This window comes from Apium graveolens, chromosome 4 (genome assembly GCF_009905375.1).
Source record: "Apium graveolens cultivar Ventura chromosome 4, ASM990537v1, whole genome shotgun sequence".
Classification (NCBI taxonomy): domain Eukaryota; kingdom Viridiplantae; phylum Streptophyta; class Magnoliopsida; order Apiales; family Apiaceae; genus Apium; species Apium graveolens.
This window is the reverse complement of record NC_133650.1, coordinates 299927092-299949303: the sequence shown is the minus strand read 5'-3', so window position 1 is coordinate 299949303 and position 22212 is coordinate 299927092. Positions and strand designations below refer to the sequence as shown.

The 22212-nt window shown below is 32.3% G+C and overlaps 2 protein-coding genes across 3 annotated transcripts; both read right to left on the bottom strand.

The window, feature by feature from the left end:
- Nucleotides 1-2290: 2290 nt before the first annotated feature.
- Nucleotides 2291-11112, bottom strand: LOC141721376 (protein PSK SIMULATOR 1-like). Of its 2 annotated transcripts, none has more exons than XM_074524293.1 (14): nucleotides 10827-11112; nucleotides 10445-10508; nucleotides 9988-10326; nucleotides 9294-9619; nucleotides 8995-9087; nucleotides 8819-8909; nucleotides 7586-7679; nucleotides 6517-6614; nucleotides 6168-6237; nucleotides 5369-5463; nucleotides 3874-3990; nucleotides 3610-3686; nucleotides 3254-3298; nucleotides 2291-3166 (listed from the first exon to the last, which is right to left on the bottom strand). In XM_074524293.1, the coding sequence occupies exons 3-14, from the start codon at nucleotides 10306-10308 to the stop codon at nucleotides 2656-2658; spliced, it is 1938 nt and encodes a 645-aa protein (XP_074380394.1). In that variant the 5' UTR covers nucleotides 10309-10326; nucleotides 10445-10508; nucleotides 10827-11112; the 3' UTR covers nucleotides 2291-2655. The 2 variants fall into 2 exon arrangements, with proteins under 2 accessions (XP_074380394.1, XP_074380393.1); XM_074524292.1 differs by having other exon boundaries at nucleotides 10450-10508.
- Nucleotides 11113-13161: 2049 nt separating this feature from the next.
- On the bottom strand, nucleotides 13162-19543 carry LOC141721375 (protein-tyrosine-phosphatase PTP1). The gene is made up of 8 exons (XM_074524291.1): nucleotides 19139-19543; nucleotides 17669-17765; nucleotides 17493-17575; nucleotides 17238-17378; nucleotides 16412-16546; nucleotides 14251-14399; nucleotides 14022-14163; nucleotides 13162-13486 (listed from the first exon to the last, which is right to left on the bottom strand). Exons 1-8 carry the CDS (start codon nucleotides 19322-19324, stop codon nucleotides 13403-13405), a joined length of 1017 nt encoding a protein of 338 aa, XP_074380392.1. The 5' UTR covers nucleotides 19325-19543; the 3' UTR covers nucleotides 13162-13402.
- Nucleotides 19544-22212: the final 2669 nt, after the last annotated feature.

Here is a 22212-nt window from a genome sequence, read left to right as displayed (position 1 = left end):
ACCCAGACTGTATATTGAATAATGATGGTTTAATGTCTCAAAAAGCGGTGTAAATTCTAGATGAAGGTAACCTCAATGGTTTAATGGACTTGGAGGAACAAGTTTTTGAAGGCTACTGTGTGAAGGATCTATGAATATTGCATTCATTGGTGATTTTGAAAAACTTATTAATTTGATTGCCCCCTAAAATTAACTATTCAAAATCTTTTAAAGATGGACATGGGAGTCAAAACTTTAATCTCATGGACATAGAAGGAAGTGCTGATGGAGATGTTTTCGTGGAAGAGGGTCTGAATGCAGCTTGAAAAACATCAATGATCTAAGCCTAGATTATGGGTGTCTCAATGGCTGGGTTCTTTTCCCTTATAGCAATACGAGGTTCTCCACGTGTTGTCCTGTTTCCTTTTTAATACAATGGTTGATTATCAAACAAAAAAATATATTATAAAACTGATAGGATCTTCAAGAGCTTTATTTTAGTTCAGTAAAATCTAACCAGTGGTACTATCTTATTTTGAAACTTATGAGAGACCATGGGAAAGATTCTAGCTTTTCTTTTTAGGCACATTTTATTTTAGTGATTAGTGATAAACTTAAGTATTTTATTATAAATTTAAATATTTGTAAGTTTGTCTGGGTTCCTCTCAACTAAAACAAAAAGCTTTATTTTCAAAAATTGTGATTATTTGTAATGATCTTTCTTTGCCAAATGTTTCTATGAATAAGTTTAGAATTAGTAAAAATATAATTTACTAATGCGAGTATTAATTTTATAGAAAACTAGATAATTTTAAAATAAATACTATTTTCCCTTAAAAATAAATATTATTATGTGATGTTAATTTCAATATATATTATTTGAAAATTATATTGTTCAGTAAAAATTGTAGCACATACTAGATAGTACTAATAGTTACTTAGTTATGATTCTTTTCTACTTAGTTACTTAGTAAAATAATATATGTTTTTTTATAATGGGTAATATAATGATATCAATAAAATTTGGTTTTCAGTTATTATAATTTTTTTCCCCAATTTAGAAAATAAAAATAAGAATTTGTACATTTTGCAAAGAATTTAAATATAAGAATAAAATGTTAATTTATAAATACAAGGGTGGAGCCATAATTATAATAATCATTATAGCGTCAAAATATTTTCCAGTATCCAAATTGGAAAACAAGACATTGCATTGAGAATAGTTTTTTTAATAATTAAACCTATATGCCTTCCTATGCGAATATCTTTCTACCAAATAAATTGGGTTAGCGACAATCGAATTATGAACGACAAGAAATAAGTCATTACTGATTCCATTGTCTCATCATAATCATTTCTTAGTAATATTTTCTCTGACTTTTATTAAATTTTATAAACTTTACTTTTTTTTAGATATCTTTGTAATCCAATACATTTCCAAATTATCAAATTAGCAAAATTTTATAATATAAAAACTCACCATATATAATTATATTTAGCAAAAATTATATACAGTTAAATCCATTAGTTTTTTCCAATACAAAGAGTTTTTTAATGCAAATGCACGAGGGGTATTATCGTAATTACATAATTTATTTAAAAAATTACAACTCTATCACTAAAAATATATTATATAATCATGTAAGCTCCATAAGTACGTACTTAGGAACATTTTTTTTTTAAATTTATTATTAAATAACACTATATACTCGTGCAATTTTCCTGGGTAACTTACATGAATTTTTTTCCTAATGTTATATAGTTTAATATAGTGAAATACCTCATTTTCTCCGAATCACTAATATATACTCTCGGGGCGTCTCTTCTTAGTTGTCATGGTCAATTTAACCGAATTTTGACTGAAATTTAAGTATGTTATATAATTAAAATTATTTTCAAAAATTATATTATTGAAAATTAGAACCAACCTGTTTTTAAAATTATTGATGAATAAATTTTAATAATTAGTCAAAAGTTGATCAATTTGACTATGATATCTAAAAAGAGACCAAAGGAATATTATCTATAAATATTTCATCGGTTCATGTATCATTAAATGATATATGTAAGAACACTTTTGTAGATAACTTTTAATGATAAAATTGCATTACACACTTCTTAAGATAAATATTTATTTAAACGTTAAATATATTTTTACCAATAAATATTTATTTTTAGAAGTTAACGATAACTTTAAAGCTTTTAAAGTTATTATATTTAAATGAATACCTCACAAACTCTCCAATTATTATATTTATGTTCTATAATCTCTTGAAGAGTGATCATAAACCAAAGAGACACCTACAATACGTCAGGGTAATTTTAAAAGAAAAAAAACAACAGCTGAAATTATAATAGCATTCTGTACATGAGCATTACCATTATTCAATATCTCCGAAGCCTCTGAGCACTCTTCCCACGCCTTCGTATATTGATATTACTATCGTGACTATGAAAATTGTTTATATTCACATTCAAAACAGATTCTGAGTTCTGTCTTCTGTCACCATCTTGCCTGTCCCTCACTCATAAATCATGATCCTCCTCTCTCGGTGTACCTTGCATACAGCATTCCAAAACGCGAAGCGGCATACAGGAACAAGATGTATGCACTGCAATACCTAGCCTCATAGCTGAAATATGGCTGCAGATCCTATACAATCTATCCTCCAGAATTCATAAGCTCCCTACACTGTCGACCCGGTCAATGACATCTAAGGCTTTGGTTTTGTCAATATCAAAGTTAAAGACAGGAACGTATAATGGCCTCTTTGCAGAGTAAAAATCTTTTTGGCCTTCAGATGGAGAGTGGTTGCTACTCTTACTTAACCTGTGGTACTTGCTTAAAGTACTTTTTGTAGTGTCAAATTCTTGACTCTTACTTAATCCGGGTGTTAGTTTCCTCTTGGTTACATCCTGAAGCATCATCTGATCCTCAACTGTTAATGTTGGTGACTGAGAGCTGGGTTTTTGTGTTAAATGTATTGTGTTTTGATTAGGGGACCGTATTGGGGATATAACTGGGGACCTGAAACCTCCATTACCCACCCTTGATTGGATGATAAGATGGTGAAGCCACACAATCAATTCGAGAATATATGATTCAGTTTTATCCTTATCCGCATGATGGAGTGTTTCGATCTTGATCAACTCACTCTGGCTGGAGGGGTTTTTGTTCACCTCAGACCTATAAAAGTCACCCACTTGTTTAATATATGAAGTAGAAACAAAAGAGTAAACCCCAGAAAAAAAAATATATAGGTTTTTTACTCACCCTGCATTTGCCCATTCCCCAACCCAACCAAATCCATGATGAGCTCTGTTTATACCATAACACAAGGATTACTATCAAGTAGAAGCGAAATAAAAAAAACAGTATAATATTCTACAAAATAACGATCTCCTGACGAGAAACAACTTTTTTGCTTTGTTCTGCTACCAAAACACAGCTAAAGTAGTTTCAAATTGAAGGACCCTACAAATAATTTAGCATTCTTTGTCAATTGAGACTTGAACTTGAACAGAAGTGACACTATTCTCCTTGATGTGCATGGCATTGCAAAACAGAAGGGTATAAAAGACATTTGTAATGTTAGTTTTACTCTGCTAGATTTTATAAGAAAGTTTTACTTGGTAGTATTTGTAGCCAAAGGAACAAGCCACTGCAATGTTTTCTCCATTTCAGCTTTGATCAAAGGGACGGTAAGCTGAAATAATACAGAACTGTGAGTAGTCGCTACAGGCAAGTACACATAAGAAAGAAACAAGCAGTAATGGACATAACAAAAAGGTATAAATTACAATTTATTCAAGTTATGAGGTTACATAATTGGATGACATAGGGCTGCAACATTTTATAATATGTTCAGAACAGTTGGACCCCCTAAAAAGTACCTCTTCCTTGTGGTGAAATGACTGCAACTTAGAGCGCAATGCTGACTTGATATTAGGTGGTAATCCATGATATAGAGCATCCCTTGTATTTGGAGGCATGAAACCTGGTCTGGCCACCTGAGTACAACAGAATATTTATACTTCACAAAGAACTTGCTCATTCAACATAGCTAAATGAAATAAAACATAGCATTATTTGAACAGTTTATATTAAATGAACTGAAGTCATGTTTACGCCACTGAAAGAACTGGGAACAGTTTGGAGTACTTGAGATTCATTTCGTGTAACAAGTACCTGAAATAGTAAATTACAACACTCTTCCATCCCAATACAATAGTCTCTTGAGAGAAAAATTTAGCCCAATATTATTTGTCTACCTGATATAGACATATAGTGAATAACAACTAAATCTTTCATCCCAACAAAATAGTTTCTTTTGAGAAAAATTTATCCTATACTGTATTATTTGTCAACCTCTACATAGAAAGCTAATATTCCAAAATTATCCACTACCTGTCATTTTCAGTGTTGATTTTTTCATATACATAGTGATTTAATACAATAATTATGGACAAGTATGGAAAAATATGACATCTAAAGTTTTTTTTTTCACATTCACAACCACTACTTACAAATTTTAACACCTTTCTTAAAATCTTTAACTAAATTTACAAACCATTAACTTGTTATATTAATAATTTATTTTAAGATTTTTTGAAAATAAAACTATCAAAATATTCCTCACTCTAATAATTGAAATTTTTATTACTTGAATGATCAAAATCTGTTACAATTTATTTATATTATAGAAGAATATAAATTTAATGTTAGTATTGAGTAAATACTTAAATCACCCTCTCTTTTTATACATGTTTGTGACATATATGTTATTTATGTCATTTAACTGGGGGTGACCTTAACAAAAATGTGAGATGACCACTATATCCTCTATGTAATAATATCATAAATTATTGGTGTCATGTCAATTTTAAAAATACCAACTAACTAACCAAACATACCCTGTAAATCTCGATTAGAGCATGGTACGAGGAGGGTGTGATGTACGCAGAAAGTACAAGAAATACAAAAATATAACACGATTTCTTGGTGCTTTTATGGGAAACGAATTGATGACCTCTAAATACAAATGAAATTAGATCAAAAACCCCTAAATCATATTCCCTTCGTCCGTCCCACTGGATTCTTTACATATTTTTCCTCATGCTTGGCACGCATTTTAAGGCTACTCTAAAGTATAGTTTTATAATTTTTTTAGAATATTTTTTCTGTATAAAAGTTTAAACATTATATTTTTATTTAAAAGAAAAAAATATTTTAAAAAAAATATTTAGAAAATCATGTTTTACTGGAGCCTTAAAATGTGTGCCGATCCCCGTCCCCAATGTAAAGAATCCAGTGGGATGGAGTGGGATGGAGGGAGTATGTGTGTGTGTGTGTATACACATCTGTGCTAAATATATAATCAGTACTCACCAGTGTATCAATTTGAGTAATGATATTTGCATAATGTAATGCAAGGCCAGCCGACCCTAGCTTCTGATGATTGTTTCTTGCTGGTCTATCTCTGTCTGTATGATTTGCAAAAAGGAAATATCATCAGCAACAATCTTGAAAATTTGATTGGATCAAGAAACTAAAAGAGAGCAGAACAGTAAAGTCTACTTTTTTAAAGGCACAATACTGTGAACAAAGAATGAGTCATTTTAACCTAGAGTAAATTCTGTAAAAAGATGAACCGGATGACTTCTATGAAATCATAAAAGCATCAACAGGAGTCCTGGGCTCTTAACCCCTGAAACAAATGTGACCAGCCATCTGGGAGATCATCCCTCTGTATTACGAAATATTTCCAATGGCATGTGGACCTCAATAGATTACATTACAACTTTTGATATGATGAAGACCTCATATCTTCATCATCTCACTCTCTTGTCAAAATGCTTCCGTAAATAGAAAGACAAAACTAGCCAGGAGTACCATCAAAATTGAAAGATTCATGTGATCCTCCCACATTACGATATTAAAAAGCATCTCTTTTCTATATGATCTCGTTGTCCTATTTATTCCTCTAAGAAATGATTTATATAAAAGACAGCCATGGTTAAAAGTAATAGATGTAAGCAACTTATGTTGCTACATAGATTTTTTGAAGGGTTAAAATTAGAGAATTGTCGTTTTCACGCTGCACCAAATCCGGCAGGTTGACGTACCAGAGTACAACAAATTTTAATACAATTATGATAGTTATATTGATAAAAGTTTGGTTGCATACCAGCACTGCCGAAAACATTATGAATCTCCGTATTCAAGAAGTGTACAATGTCCACAAGCTTCTCCATTACCTTTATATGTAGAAAGGAAAAAGCACAATTAGCCTGATCAATTCAGTTGTCACTACAAACTAGGATATCTATTCAATACTTTCCAAGTGCAAATCTTATTCATCAAAGATATTCGCCATAAGGTTAATGTACAAAAGGCACCAAAACTATTCAATATTCAGTACATATTCAGAGTAGTGGAAACACAACTATCAGCAACAAAATCCTTGATAATGAAAAGTACAGTGTTTCAAGCTAACCACTATACCTAGGAAGGTACATAATAGATAATCTACTTGCCTCTTCTAAAATCTTGCTCCAGAGTGACTTCTTTTTCAGACTTCTGACGTGCTTCTTTTGACTTTTCAATTCATTCTTTAAGATTGCAAGGCTGTCTCCTACAGAGTAACGCGTGCAAACGTTCACAGGAATTACAAACGAAAAACTTAATCCAGTAATAGGTATTCAATAACTTGTGCATTAAATCTCACAAGAAAATAATATACCAAAAATAACATAAGAGAACTAGAAATTCAATATACAAATTAAAGATCCTAAACACTTCTAACCCTTCAAATTCTATGCGAAACCTCACTGACTACTTCCCCAGACAATGATAGGTAGAACATTAAGTTCTAAGTAGATTATTGACATTGAAATCAATTGATTTGTGTTACAGTTCACTGTGTAGGATTTTATCCTGAATATATGTCTTCCCATTGAAAATCCACAGTTGCAAGGCTCGTGTGAAGTTTAAATATCAACAAGTATGGTGAGTAAATAGCACACACAATCTAGCATATATATATCAAATTGTGCACACTTCTAAAATGTTTGTCCTTGCTACTAACAAAGGAACAAAGAGGCAAACTAAGTAACGAACAAAATGGTTCCTCCTTGGACAATAGTGGAAACCACTTGTCCACTATCTCTTGGGACTCGATGAAACCAATTCAAATAAAAACAACTTTTTTCTCAATCACTAGCCTTCCTGTCCTCTCTTTTTCAGTAACTCATACAGAAGAAGGTAGAGAAATTAATTATTTCACTTTTTGTTTTTTTTTTGAAAAATATGGCTTATAGCCTTACAAATGAGTATTTGTTCTCATAAATGACCGAGGATCGAACCCAGGTTCTGGGACGACAGAGGATAAACTCTTAACCACTTGAGTCATCCAACTGTGCTCATAAAAGTATTGGGAACATAGTGTACAAATAGGAAGTAGGTTAACTTTCTATCACATATAATTCTAGGTATTAGTACAAGTACATGGCAACCATCAACATGTAAGTCATTAAGATCTTATTGGAAACAGTAATTAGTAATATATCTTCAAAGTAGGGAATATCGTAGAACCAGAATATGCACCTCTTTGAGAAGCACTGGTGCTGTTCTCCTCTTCAAGTTTATTCCGATAATCTTGTTCAAATCTATCTAATGCTTGCAACTCATGATATAATTCCTGCAACAGTTAGCATTACTTTGTTACCTGAAGTTCGAAGTGATACTTTTTTGCATATCCAGCTTGCAGTTTAGTATAGCAAGGGTCGGTTCATGCAGTCAGCCATATAAGCAATCAATTAGGGGCCTACACTTATAAATGAGCTATTATAATGTTCATCATAGGATTCTCAATTATCTGTTCTTTAGAAAAAAGACAGACTTAAAACAATAAATATGTTTCAAAGGTTAACTTCAAAAAAAAAGTCCCAACTCTTTAGAATTTATCTAAATAATTTTGTTTAGAGTCGATACAAAATTCATCGATTAAAATGATATATTTTCACTGCTCCAAATCAAACTAAAAGCATTAACATTTTATGATGCCACCTGTGATCGTTCACAGATTTCTTAATTTCATCTCCTTGTTTTCGTTTGTTATTAGATTTCTCTGTTAGTAGCTTGATTTCTCTGTTTTCATTTGTTACAAGATTACTCTGTTAGTAGCTTGATTTCTCTGTTTTCATTTGTTACTAGATTACTCTGTTGGTAGCTCAATTATATATATTACGCTATTCATCAAACGGGCGGCCTTCTTTCTCACCATTCCATAATCAGTTCATCAACAGACTGCACAATCAAGATCTCACAGCTGACTATGGTGAAAATCTAAAGGAATGTTTATTACCCAAGTACAACTGCTGAGAAATCAATAACTACAACAGTCAAGATTATATAACAAAATGTATAACAGTGTAGATTATACAAAAGATCTGAACTTAGCTTCCTAGGCTAGAAAACTAATTCTAGTCTGATTTCATGGATATAAAAAACTATAGAACTACACGTCTCAACATGTACACAAATCTATGATCTGAAGTAAGATATGGTGGCCAGAGATTACTTCCACGTCATTACGTCCGGTACCGGAGATTAGGATCTCTTACAGGTTAAATTCATTGGCTGCACAGGATATGTTGATTTTCAACAGGTGAAAAAAATTATCAGGGTTGTTTTCTAATGGATGTCGTCCACATTCTAATTGTTAGAGTATTTCGATGTCCTAAAGTGTCAGCTCTCTCGGTTGCTATGAATGATTATCCAAGTTCTTTATCAGAAATAAAACGAACAAAGTGCATTATAGTGACCAGAAATACTCACGGCTGTGTACTGAACTAAAGTCAACATTCGCGGCATCACAGTCTCTGCTTCCTCTTTCAACTGATTATGAGGTGTAAGTTCAGAACCCGACCTATCGTTACACATAAATAAAGCATTTCTTAATGTTGCCACAGTGTGAAATTAAGTGAACGATAAGAATACTAGTAACTATTTACTTTTCAAAATAGCGGTCCAAGTTATGCCACTGAGGATCCTTGCAATGATTTCCAAAACGGACCACTTCTTTGGAGAAAGTTTTCAGCTCATCTCTGTTTCAATCACAATGCAATATAATCATTATCCGACAATTGCAAACATTTATCCCAAAGCCTACAACCAAAATCTAGATCATATAAAATGTACATAATCACTGTGTATGTGTATGTACAATGAAGATTATTAGAATAGTGCTCTCTGTCTCTCTTCTCTTTTTTTCCTTTCTTTGCTTAATTAAAATAGTGCTCTCTGTATTTACCTCTTGTCAGATGCAGCAATTCTCATCAACTCTTCCGTATCTTTTGATATTAGCCGCTGCACTCCTTCCGCAGGAAGTATCACCTCTTTAAGATGTCTAATGCTTTCCTCTGAAAGGGATTGCATAAGTTTGGCACCCTTCACAACTGTGTTTGCAACTTCAAAAGACAAAATGGAAATCTCTCTTCCCTTTGTAGCCACACCGGATACAAAATTACTGCTGAAGTTCATATTTGTCATGCTGCTACCAAGTGTATCTAAAACTTCTACAGCCTTCCCCAGCCCAGCAGTTCCTGCTCTACCAAGAATTCCACCTACTTCAGAAACCTGTGATACACAGAGAGTACATATAACTGCTGCTCTGCAGCATTAAAAATGAAGTAGAGCTCAGAGAGGTAAGCATTTTGAATCTGATACAGGTTTGACCGACCTCACTGATATTATCTCTGATTTCTAAAGCTATCGCGCTTTTAATTGCTTTTTTCTATCATTCACCATCAGTTGTTGGCATTTGTTTAAAAATATATCGTAAGCATTTTTCAGTTCCAGACACTTGAGAAAAAAATGTTTACTGTTATAGGGACAAACAACCTATTGTGCAACAACCTGCAAGAATTTTAAGGACAAATAAAAAGAACACAAGGGGAAGAAATACATCAACAAAATGCAATCACTTCCAGACCTGTTGTGCTTACCTTGGCACTTGTAAGCTGCTTAGATTTTGTTGAGCTAGAATTGCTTGACAATGCCCTAGAGAATCGAGGTATTCCGTCATTGTTATCATTTGCATTCATTCCGTAGGACATAGCATTTACATTAGGAAATGAAAAGGGCTCTCTCAATTGCGTATCAAAGCTTTCTCGGGCAGAGGGCAAAGTTGAATCGTCATTTCCTTGAACAGGCAATTCTTGAGTCTGAGAAATCACCTCAGAACGGGTCTGATTATCATTCCCATGTGTCAATTCTTCAGTTGGAACAATATCTTCAGTTGATTTCTTTGAGCAAAATCCACCCATTAAGCTAACACACACCCCCTAACAAATTCAGTCCAGTTCAGATTCAATGTATAGCACCAAGTAACACCATAAACATTAAATCTATAAATTAGTTCCGAAAAATAAATTCAGAATGATCAGCATAAACTGACAAAACCTTACTTAAAAAATCACGATAACGATCCACGGCTTGCTTTGTGGCCTAAAAGAACCTACCATACCTGCCATATAACATAAATACCACAAATTGATTATTGTTGAAAATGCTAGCATCAGGCCATATATACCAATAAAATTGAAAAGAAAAAAACCAATTAGGAAAAAAGGAAAAAAGAGAGACCACATGATCAGGCAAAGGCTATTTCATCATAATACTTAAAAATCTTGAAAATTTTAACATGGGCTATTATAAAAAGTTAAGAAAAGCATTAATCTTGAAATTAATAATCCAATAAAACAAACAAAACCCATTAAGCAGACAGACTAAAGCATAAAAGGAGAGTAAAAAAAGAGACATGTAAGAAGGAGATGATGCTTGCCTGTGACTTGAAAGATAAACTGTATGTATGTATGTATGTATCAAAGTATGCTTATATATTTTTGTTCTTGGTGATTCTTCCAACTACTAGAATACCAGTGAATCAAGAATAAAAAGGAGGATGATGAGGATGATGATGATAACAAAGACATACTTATATAATAACAATAAAAATAAATGTAAGTTGTGATTCTTTGTTTGTTTGTCTGAATTAAGCTGACTGAGTCAGACACACACCAAAGCTAGACTTCACTCTCCTCCTCTCTCGAGTCAATCACTCCTCACGGTTACATCTTTGATTTTTTTAACAAGAAACAAATGAATATAAAATTATGTACAGGGTCACGTTAGAGTATACCGAAATTAGCTGAAATGATCGGTTAAAATAGATAAAATAATAATAATATAAAATTTATCGAATCTATAAGCTGATAGCTGATTTACTCAGATGAAATTGGCTATATTGATGGACTATTTTTTAAAAATAGTATGTTATTATTATTTTAAATTATTATAAAAAATATATTTTATTTTATTATAAAAATATATGATTTATAATTTCACTATAATTTCAGTTCTATTAACAAATATAGCCAACATAGATAAATTGGCTAAAATATAGCTAATAGAAGAGGATAATTTTTTACATTATATCTATAATAATTATTTTTAGTATGTTTGATACTTTTTAACCTAAAGATTTTTATCCATTGAAAATGCTCTGATAAGTTTAATTGCTGAAAATAATATTGACCAACTTAAAATTGACAGATAAAGCATGAACACATAATTTTTTTAATTTTTTATACCTCCATCCTAAAATAATAGTATTTTTTGAAAGAATTTTATCATATATGTTTATTTTTAATAGTATTTTTTGAGAGAATTTTATCATATATGTTTATTTTTAAGTTATAATAAAATATGCCTATATTATTTCAAAAATAATTAATAACGTGGAACAGCGTGCTAAAAGTATTAATCTCCCGATCCCATTTGTTTGTTGAATTCGCTGGTTCGCTAATATTTTCGGTTAAGAGCAAAGTTAGGAAAAACTTTCGATTTCTCATTGTTTCTTCTTTTTCTACAAAACGTGAGCAGTGCCTTATAAGACTGTAAAAGGAACGGGGCCCATTTATGTAAAATGTGATAGTAAATTTTTGGTTGAAATTAGGTAAGACTATAAATTTGGAGGTTGTTGAATAATAATAGAATCAACGGGTAAATAAATATGGTTGTGATTATGGTTCATGTGTCTACGAGAAAGTGTGAAGATTTGTTTTATATACATATTTGATTTTCTTTTACAATTTCTTGCCTTTATTTTAATAAAAATCAAATCAAATTAAGGATCAAACTTTAATCAATACTTTCCCATTCAACATGTACGGCATAGCACAAAATTGCAATTAGCATGTCGCTGTTCACTAGTCTTCCTTGTGGACCGGCCTCCATATGACCGAGTCTAAAGTGTCACTGAAAGCCATTCCGGGACCTCTACTGCACCATTGCAATCGTACAAGAAATAAAAAGAGGATAAAAAATAAAACATACCTGCTTTCAAAACAAACCCACATTTTTTTTTCTCAAAAGTATTGACGGAAGAATCTTGTAACAAACAAATTTGAGATTATGGCCAAAGTCAAAACATACAACGGAATGGACATTTTTCACCGACAATACAGACGGAATGTGATGGTTGTATAGTGTATGTAACTAAGGACTGAGATTGTTAGAATTTTTGGTGGGGGATGTTCATGTTCCCTTCCATCATCCATCCCCTCAGTGCCTACATAATACAGCCCAAATTTTTGCCTTGATTTCCAACGTAATTACATGATTAATGATTGCGGTATTTGAATAGAGGTTTGCTAAAAGATTCTCAGATTCTTATGTTTCATAATCTAGTTTACTTCTTGCAAGTATAATGTCATGCAATTTTCCAGTAGTTGGGAACACCCCCTCACATACTCGGATGCTTACAATTTCCTAAGCAACCCACATTACAACTATCATAACTTGCATAGATTGGTTTGAAACATGACGGCATAAATTCCTCAACCTTAATTTTGTGAGGAGAGAGGCTAATGGCCTGGTACATTGTTTAGCAAATTAGGCAAATCGAGCATTTACTATGTGAAACGAGAATCTCCCCCCTCCAAAAAAAATGTGAAATGGGGATCTTTGTGCTGCCGACAGTAATATGGATGACAACATTTCCTTCAGAAAGATCCAATCACCTTGAAAACGCACATATACATTCAGGCTTGGTCTGTAAAGTAACTAGCAACTTCGAAACAATAGCCTAAAAAACTTCCGGTCCATAGATATTGAAAGGGGGGGAAAGGTAAGAAATTAATTTTATAGAGTTCTTTACAGTGTACCTCCACTGAAATGACCCATTTCTCAAGAAATGAATTATAGCAGAAAGAATAAGGTAAAACAAAGTACGGCAAGTAAAATCCTAATATACTCTAGAAATATAAACATACAAATTAGCATCCTCCACAAGGATCTAAGATCATATGGTGCATGGAGCCAAATAAGATCCAACGCCCAAAAACAACAAGCATGCCATTAGGAATTCATGCGACCATTGTATGCTGATATAAGGTCTTCTAGTTCTTCAATAATTGCATCATAGCAGTAAAAGTATTGTTCCTAAACAACAATGCAAAGTTATAGGTTAACATAAGAATAGAAGTAAAACACCCTATGCAAAAGCAGAGGAACTGAAAGCCCCTCGTTGATTCCATTAAGTGTACAATTCAGAAACATCTTGGACCTTGACCGAGGACTGAAAATTTTCCTGAACTAGATATTTTCCGCCACATATATTTGATCGCTTTATCAAAGAAAACAGACACCTATGGGTTACCGCTCTTATGAAAACTTATACTTCAACTGCTCCAAAAATATATAATTAGAAGTACACGAGTAAAATTCTAGTCAGAACCCTACATTACGAACCCTGAGAACTTGGAAAAATTAAACAAATTAGTTATTTACAAAATTAACCATGGCAGGTATTTTAAGTGTATTTCTGTGGTGCTCAGGTAGTTCTTATGCAAATATGGGTCTCATTTTAGGCGAGGATATAATGAGATAATCAGTCTCTGAATCATAACTTTGTACCTAATTAATTTGTGGAGGGAATTAGGATAGAACAATACTCTAAGAGGCAAAGAACATATACCTTTGTCTGAACCATTCCCATTCGCTGTGATCTGAATATGGATACAGTTTTAACAAGATCCAAAGCAGACATATCTCCTGCGAGAATCCTCTGAATTGTATTGTGAACCGTGCAATACGTGCCAGTTCTACCAATACCTGCACTGTGAAGTAGTAGAATATGTTTCAAAGAAAATTTAATATACTATCATCCCCAAAAGTGTGAAATTTCATTAAACTGAGAGGTCAACCTGCAGTGCACCACAATAGGTCCGGCGGTAGGTGGTACAGTACATAATCTTCTCCAAATCTCACGAACAGCAAGGGTGTCTTGGGGAACTCCATGATCCGGCCATTCAGGATACATAATATGCAAAACATTTAGTGGCGGTTCTTTAGACTGAAAGAACAGTAAGGACATACGAATGGTTACTATCTAGTAGGTGTAATCAGGTAGAGAATCTTATTAAAATGAATAAGAAACACTTTAGGCAACAAGAAAAAACACTAAAGTCTGTACTAGTAATCTGTTTGATACACAAAACAATGATTCCAAAATTTATACATGTTCACAAGTCATAAGGAAGTAACTGTCATTGTTTGTAAATGATAAACATTTCCATCGACTCACTTGAGGAGGGGGGATGTCTGTACTTTTCACCAACTACATAGACAACTTCATTTGGTGGAACCTAGCAGTAACACATCAATTATTATAACTAGATCCCGCATATTTGTTGCACAAAAAAAACGTGTTTGGGTTTCTACTTTCGCGTTTCGTTTCATGTTTTGGGTACACATGATAACACAAAGGAAACATCACATTTAACTAAATATTTCCAAGTCTCATTTTAACTGTTTTGATGGAAAAGAGAAAAATACTTTGCCTAGAAGTTTCCATAACAAGATTTATGGTAAAACAATGTTCGCCTTAAGCACGCCCAGAAAGCAAGTGAAGATAACATACGTGAAGATGATATGTATATATATCTATACATAGCATAGCTATTATCTAATAATTTAAGTTTGGTAGTTTAAATCGGTGTTCTAAGAATAAGCATCCCCTAATTCTATCATTTTACTTGCTTATTCATTAGCTTATTGGCATTGAACTAACTTCAAACTGAGCATTTCACCTTTCTCTCTGGTAACAGGTTTTGTTCCATTTTCATTTCTCCTTCCTGCAGGTATGGAAATCCTTGGGAGAACGGCGTCTCCGCCTAAGGCTCTGTTTGTTTTCCGGAAAATAACTAAATTTTGGAAACATTTTTCCCGGAGAATACTCCTTTAAATAATTTTCTCGGAAAATATTTGTCTGGAAATTATTTGCAGGAAAATATTTTATCGTGATTTTGCTATCATGAAAAAATTGTGAAAAATGGTGAGAAAATGTTTATTTTGAAAAATGATTTTCTCTTTTGAAAAGATATGTCAAGAAATTTTCTCCTTTGGAAAATATTTTATTTTCCTCAACATCAAACAAACACAAGAAACTTAAAAGACATTTTCCAGAAAGTCAAATAAATAAAGAGAACAATTTCCAGAAAAAAAAATTCCAAAGCCCAAGCAAACACAGGAAAATCTAAAAATAAACATTTTTCTGGGGAACAACAACAACCTCTCTTGGCTTCAGGAGAGTTTCTCTAGTTCTTTGTGTAATTATTTCAGTTTTCCAACATTGTCGGTTCTTATGACACTATAAATATTATGTTTACGATGTCCCATTCTAGACATCATCAGATTACTTAAACTTTATAGACTTGTACATTAAGCACATAGATTTAATTTTATGTTGACTGTCATTCCTCTGTGCATGTTATTTTCGTTATATCGGAGATATGCATTATATTGAGATAAGTATGATGAAAGGAATTCAAAACTCAATTAGTTGTATAGTTGAGAAAGAGAATGGTTTAGAATGCACGGGTGACAGCACAAACATTTTGTGCACCGGGCTACAACCAACAGTCGCACTCTCTTTATCTAGGGGGGAAGATAACCTATCATAGTTTTTCAATAATTATAACTTATAAGTTATCTCCGACGCACTCTTGAAAAGGAACAGACTAAGCATAAGAAAATATGATGACAGACGTACTCTCTTTATCTAGGGAGGAAATAACCTACTTTGTATCAAAAGGAACAGACTAAGCCTAAGAGAGTATAATGACAGCAATTAAAAAGCAGGCCATGCATAACTTATATTATAAAAAAGGGAAAAAAATTGTCAATAAGAACATAGCACCTTCATGTGATATTTCATTGTGTTGTATAGACATTATAATACATCCTCAACTTCTTAAAAATAAGTCTTTATTATACCTAACTTTATTTATTTTTGGGTGAAAACTATGCAAAACAGAAATAGGATCTTGCAATGCTACAAAGAGCCGTCTCCAATTACAAATTTACCTCTTTGTACTTGACCTCCAAACTACGCAGAATTAATGAAGTTCTGGTTGTCGTTGTACATTTAGTACGGATGCATATTTTGCCAAATTCTCGCTGACCGTCCTCGGCCTGAAAATAATCTCCACATTTTTGTGTCTGCATAAAAGAAATTAGTACAAGAATCAGGAGCCTAAACAAATGAAGAAACGAAAATAGAGTATTAAAATATATTAATCCTGTAGTGCAAGTGTGCAACTGAATACTGACAGTGACAAAAAAATGGTTTACTACGATAACACTTGTAATATAAGCATATAACAATGCATTTCCTGTCTGTCATGTCGAAACGTCAATAAAATGGTTTGACTAGAGGTTAAAGAACTACAGAATTAATTGGCAGCTGACACGAGTCAAAGGTGAGCATCTCCAGTAATAGTTTATGGATGCACTTTCTGGTTGCAAAACAAATATCAAAACACCAATTTTTCATAGCATTATACACCCAGGTAATCATTTTCTTTTATACTAATTTATATTGTCCAATAGTGGTTTCTGTAGGGATTCTTGATTTGTTTTTCATGAACCGTTGACATCGTCTTTCATTTCCTATCCAACTTTGCTTTCTATCAATAAAGATACAATTAGTTTGATAAACATTTACACTTGTAAATGACCCAACTTTGCTTTCTATCAAAAAGATACAATTAGTTTGGTAAATAATCACGGAATCAAGTTTTTTTCCTCTGCCTTTTGTAAAATAAGCATCTCTAAGACAGGTAGCATAGGTACAAGTACAACCTGATGGATCTAATAGACATCTAGCAATCTAGCATAGGGGCATAGGTACCTTGTAATTGTCAACCAATCGAGTAAGCATCACAATTACAGGGCAGCGATATTGGAGTACCATCTCCCAAAAATCTTCACAGGTGTGGGCCATTGGACCTTGTGTAGCTATGAACCGTGAAATACTTTCAGATGTAGAAGTCTACAAGCAGAAATTCTGAGTCAGAAAACGTGAATATGTTTCTGACACTAACAGTGATTTCCATTAACTGTGCGAACCATTTTGGCATATTTAATTAATAAAATCTAAATTTACCGTGATAAGGCTTGCATTGATATATCCCTTGCTTGATGTTTGATGATCTTTACATGGGTTCAGGACAACCCTGTTATCATCAACTGATAGCAATGCAGTTCAATAAGATTATTTTTTTAATAAATGAGCAAATAACTAAAAAAAAATTGGATAATGACAGAATTATTTTAGCATACATGGTACAACATCTGTATAACGGTTCTTGCTAATATTATTTGGGTTGTAGGCCACTAAACACCTATGTTCCCCTTCCAATGCTCTCATCCGATTGGCCTGTGAATAAGAATATATAGATTAGTAATCAAATGGAGAACAAAAGTACTCTAGCAAGAGCACCAGTTGCTCAAGAAATACATAAAAAGGCAGAGCAATACATAAATTACTACTATTCCCGCATTTACAGAGAAATGACTAAATGGTGGTCTAACATTGTAATGAATTCAATCCATTGAAATTCCAGTTCCACGACAAATTGAAAATGCTGAAGCAACACTTTTTAATAAGCTAAATTCCGTAACATATCCATTATAATGGGCTCATGTAAGAGTCAACAGACTCAACAGCCAATAAAAATAATGCTACCAGACAGTAATCTTAGCTGAAGTTAACGACAAAGATATATAAGGGTAACGGAGCTACTAATACCAACAAATTAATCGTAGAAGGTCAAGGTGATCATTGATTAAACAAATATACAAAAGCATGCCTAGAAACAACTTGTTTTTCCAGTAACATTAATTGTTCACTCATTCAGTCATTTTAGGATGGCAATAAAATACACACCCTGCAAATATAGTAATATCAAATATGTTTTAGTTAATTAAAAGATTGCGCATTTGCTTAGCATTACTTACATTTTAAAAAGTACATAATTCCCTTTATTTACCTCCGAGTAGTGCGAGGTACCCCAAATTAGTTCCCGAAACTTTCCCCCAAATAACGTGGCATAATACTTGTCACGTATCAATTTGTGGGCGCATATGTATACACGTGGGGTCCCATATTATTACATGAAAGATACTAATTAACAAGGTTGCACATAAGCATTGAGAAAATATTTTGGTAACAGATTTCAGGTACCTCTATCATTTTCCTATATAGGTTTGCATCTTTCAAATCTAATAACACAAACATAGAATATATATATTTGCATTTGACGATGAACGTCTTTACATATAATTCACAAAACCTCAACCGCATCGCATTAATATCAAAACCTAGTTATTTTAATGCACAACTTTAACTTCCCCAGCACAAAACCCTAAAAACACAAATCGAGTTAAAACCATCGAATCACAATATAATATATAGTCTAATAAAGATTATCTATATCATACACAATCCGAAAATTCAACAGCATTACAAAATACATACTCCCTTTGTCCCACTCATTTTTTTACATATTTTTTCTTCATGCTCATTTTAAGGCTATTATAAAGTATACTTATATGATTTATTTTTAAAATTTTCTTTTTCAGTATAAAAATTTAAACATTATATTTTTTTTCAAAAGAAAAAAATATTAAAAATTATTTAGCAACAATACTTAGGGGAGCCTTAAAATGCGTGTCAATCCCCCTAACCAAGGAGCAATAAAATACACAGAACACAACAAAATATTTGATTGATAGATATGTATAGACAACCTGCAAGATATCGAACTCGTGACTCAGTGAGCGAGGATGATTAATTCTCTTATCCTTGAGAAAACCGAGAGCTTGAGAGCAGTACTTGATTTGATGAGATGAGAGAGTGAGTTTTGACGGAGACTCGGAGGGACTCACTGAGTTGGAAGACGAGTTGATGGATCGGGATTTACCGGCGGCCGACATCGCCGATTTTGGGCGAGATTTAGAATTACCCGTGGCTCTTTTTTCGAGTTTCGAAAATTTGATTTCGGTTTGGTTCGATCGTGTCTGCTTGAGAATTATCGATTTCGAGAGGGTACATAAGGGCGTTTATAAGGAAAGGTGCGAGAATAATTCACGACGAAATAGCCGAATATTGGATCGAGACTTTGGATTATGAATGATAACTACTAGGTAAAAAAACGTTGAAAACACGTTACAATACGATTTTTAATAATAAAAATAGTTAATTTCGAAAAATTTACAAATATAACCCATTACTCTTTTAATATGACAAATATAGCCGATTCTAAAAGTTTGGCCAACTTTGTCCCTTCGGATATGCCGGTACCAAATGCGTAACCTGACTCTCATATCTTATCTTCTGACTTCAAACCAATGTGTCCTGATATTTTTATATCTTAACATTTAACACACCTCAAGATAATTATGCATTCACATAACCTCAAGACAGGTGTTTATATTTCGAGACACTACTTGATATTATATTTTTAACAATTATTTTTATAATATTATTTTTAAAATTTATGGATATTTGCTAATTTAACAATTTTTAATATTTTAGGGTTCAACCATCCATATTTGGATTTTAGAAATATTCACAAAAAAATAATAAAAGTTTCATCGATTTATGGTTTAGGATTTAAGGACCTTAGAGCCTAAACCCTAATTTAATCTAAGGTTTACGTTTTAATATTTTAAAATTAAAAGAGTTCTAATTTTGAATTTTAGAAATATTAAAAATTGAATAAAAAACACATTAATTAAGGATTTAAAGGCCTAAACCCTAAATTTTAAACCTTAATTTAAATTTAAACACTAAATTAAATAATAGTGTGATAGAGGGGCAACACCCCTTATATTTCAGAATACCCCAACTCCATTTGCGTTAACACATCAGGATACCACATTATTAGATGCGTAAGCTATCTTACAAATATTAAAAAAAGTTATATATATACACCCATTACACAAATGCTAAATGCGTGTTAGCCTTCACTCCATAGCCATATGCGTAATTGATTTTGAAAAAAAAAAGAACAAAAAGTTGAACATGTTACATGACCATGAAATGCGTAACAAGATTTACTACTCAGCCAAATGCGTAACCCGACGGCTAAAATTGGCCAGGTAGTTAGAACTGGCTATTTTTGTTAATGTTCTCCGGAAAACGGACATTTTTGTCGTTCACCCTTGTTAAAGTGTTTATATTTATCAAGGTATTTTTCAGTGGAAAATGTAAGGGACTAAAGAACTACTGGTGGTTAACTATTTTTTTTATAATGGAAGTACATTATGCGATACTTCTTCAAAAAAAGGTATTTTCTCCGTTCCAATTTTTTTAGTCTTGATTTTTTGCGGTCAAAGTAACTTAATTTTGACTAAAAATTATATATAGTAAATAATCAAATTTAATTATAAAATTATATTATTAGAAAGTATATTTAATTTATTTTAATATACATTTTTCAGATTTTTAAAATAATAAAAAAGTAAATTTTTATTTATGATCAAAATTGAGTCAATTTGACCGTCAAAAGTTAAACAAGTCAGATAAAATAATGAGACAGGGAAATATATGCGAACCAAATCTAAAAACCTAAAAATATGGAGTAACTAACACATTGTTTGTTAGTTGCATGTTTTGTGAGATCACACAACGTATGAGGTAAATTTGCAGACATGGTGAATGACTAATTCATCTCATCTACCTTAATCAAGAATTTGTACGAACACTACAAAAAATCTATCTACATGTAGGAGAATATGGTTACGTTAGTTACGTTAATGGTACATTGATTTCAAAGTCCAAATGATACCTTGGGGCTCAGACCCAAATAAAATTTTCCCATGGATATTAATTCACTTTCTTTTCTCATTTTTACCAAGAAAGTTATATTTTTTTTACATTTTTTTGACTAAATCATTATTTGTTAATTGTAGATCTTAACTAATAACGCCAAAGCACCGTATTACCTAAATGCTTCGAATTATATTGTGTGTGCATTATAGATCACTGGTGTAATCCTGCTCGATTAATTCTGTGTAGTATTACTATCGACTACAATACCTATAGACCCTAAATGAAATTACATTCTAACAACCTTTCAACTAAATTCTATATTTATATTTGAATACAGGGTTCCATTCTTTCTAATATAGAAGAGCACAACATATAATTTACATTCTTTATGTATTCCAACTTCACAATCTGAATGTTTTATATTTAGTAAAATAAAATTCAACGTATGATTCGTTCATGAAATAGAATTCGACAATAACATTTTACATCAGCCTCACAATGTTAATGTGCACCCCTTCGGCCTGCTCATTGTAGTTTATTTCCTGTCAGATGAAGCAAAACCAGTTGATTAGGTTAAACGAATAGGAATATGAGTGTCCACAAATGTAACTGAAACTTTCAGCACAAATTTCCAAATAACGAAGAAGAATCAAAAGACTTAACAGCTAAACTAAAAGTCTAAAACTATCTTTTGGAGAAAAAAAAGGATAGTTATATAAATCAATCAATCTAATACTGATAAATTTACCAAACTAATGAAAGCAAATTCAAAAAAGGGAAATTTTTACTGAGAAACTAAAAGGATTATAGATGGTAAAATACAAATTTGGAGGGACGTGTTGGTAGCCTTTCACTTCCATTTTATTTATCTTGCATCTCCTTTGATATTGGTGTTTAATTTCAACTACTCTACCATTTATGTTGTTCTTCATCTATTTGCAGCTTTGCCTCTCTAAGCTTGAATTGTATACAAATGCAGAGAAAAACACGACATGCTTGCATCACCAAAAATATAAAGATTATTTACCCTGTTATGCACGCTCCTACA

Bases quoted from the DNA above. Each gene is read 5' to 3' on its own strand.
- LOC141721376 (XM_074524293.1), bottom strand. From the start codon at position 10,308: ATGGGTGGATTTTGCTCAAAGAAATCAACTGAAGATATTGTTCCAACT. The intron at 6,238-6,516 runs GCAAGTAGATTA...CTACATATAAAG, and splicing joins GGAGCAAGATTTTAGAAGAG to GTAATGGAGAAGCTTGTGGA. The intron at 5,464-6,167 runs GTATGCAACCAA...CAAATCATACAG, and splicing joins TAATGTTTTCGGCAGTGCTG to ACAGAGATAGACCAGCAAGA.
- LOC141721375 (XM_074524291.1), bottom strand. From the start codon at position 19,324: ATGTCGGCCGCCGGTAAATCCCGATCCATCAACTCGTCTTCCAACTCA. The intron at 17,379-17,492 runs GTAAATTTAGAT...TTCTGCTTGTAG, and splicing joins TCAATGCAAGCCTTATCACG to ACTTCTACATCTGAAAGTAT. The intron at 14,400-16,411 runs GTAAATTTGTAA...CTGTTCTTTCAG, and splicing joins TGGAGGTCAAGTACAAAGAG to TCTAAAGAACCGCCACTAAA.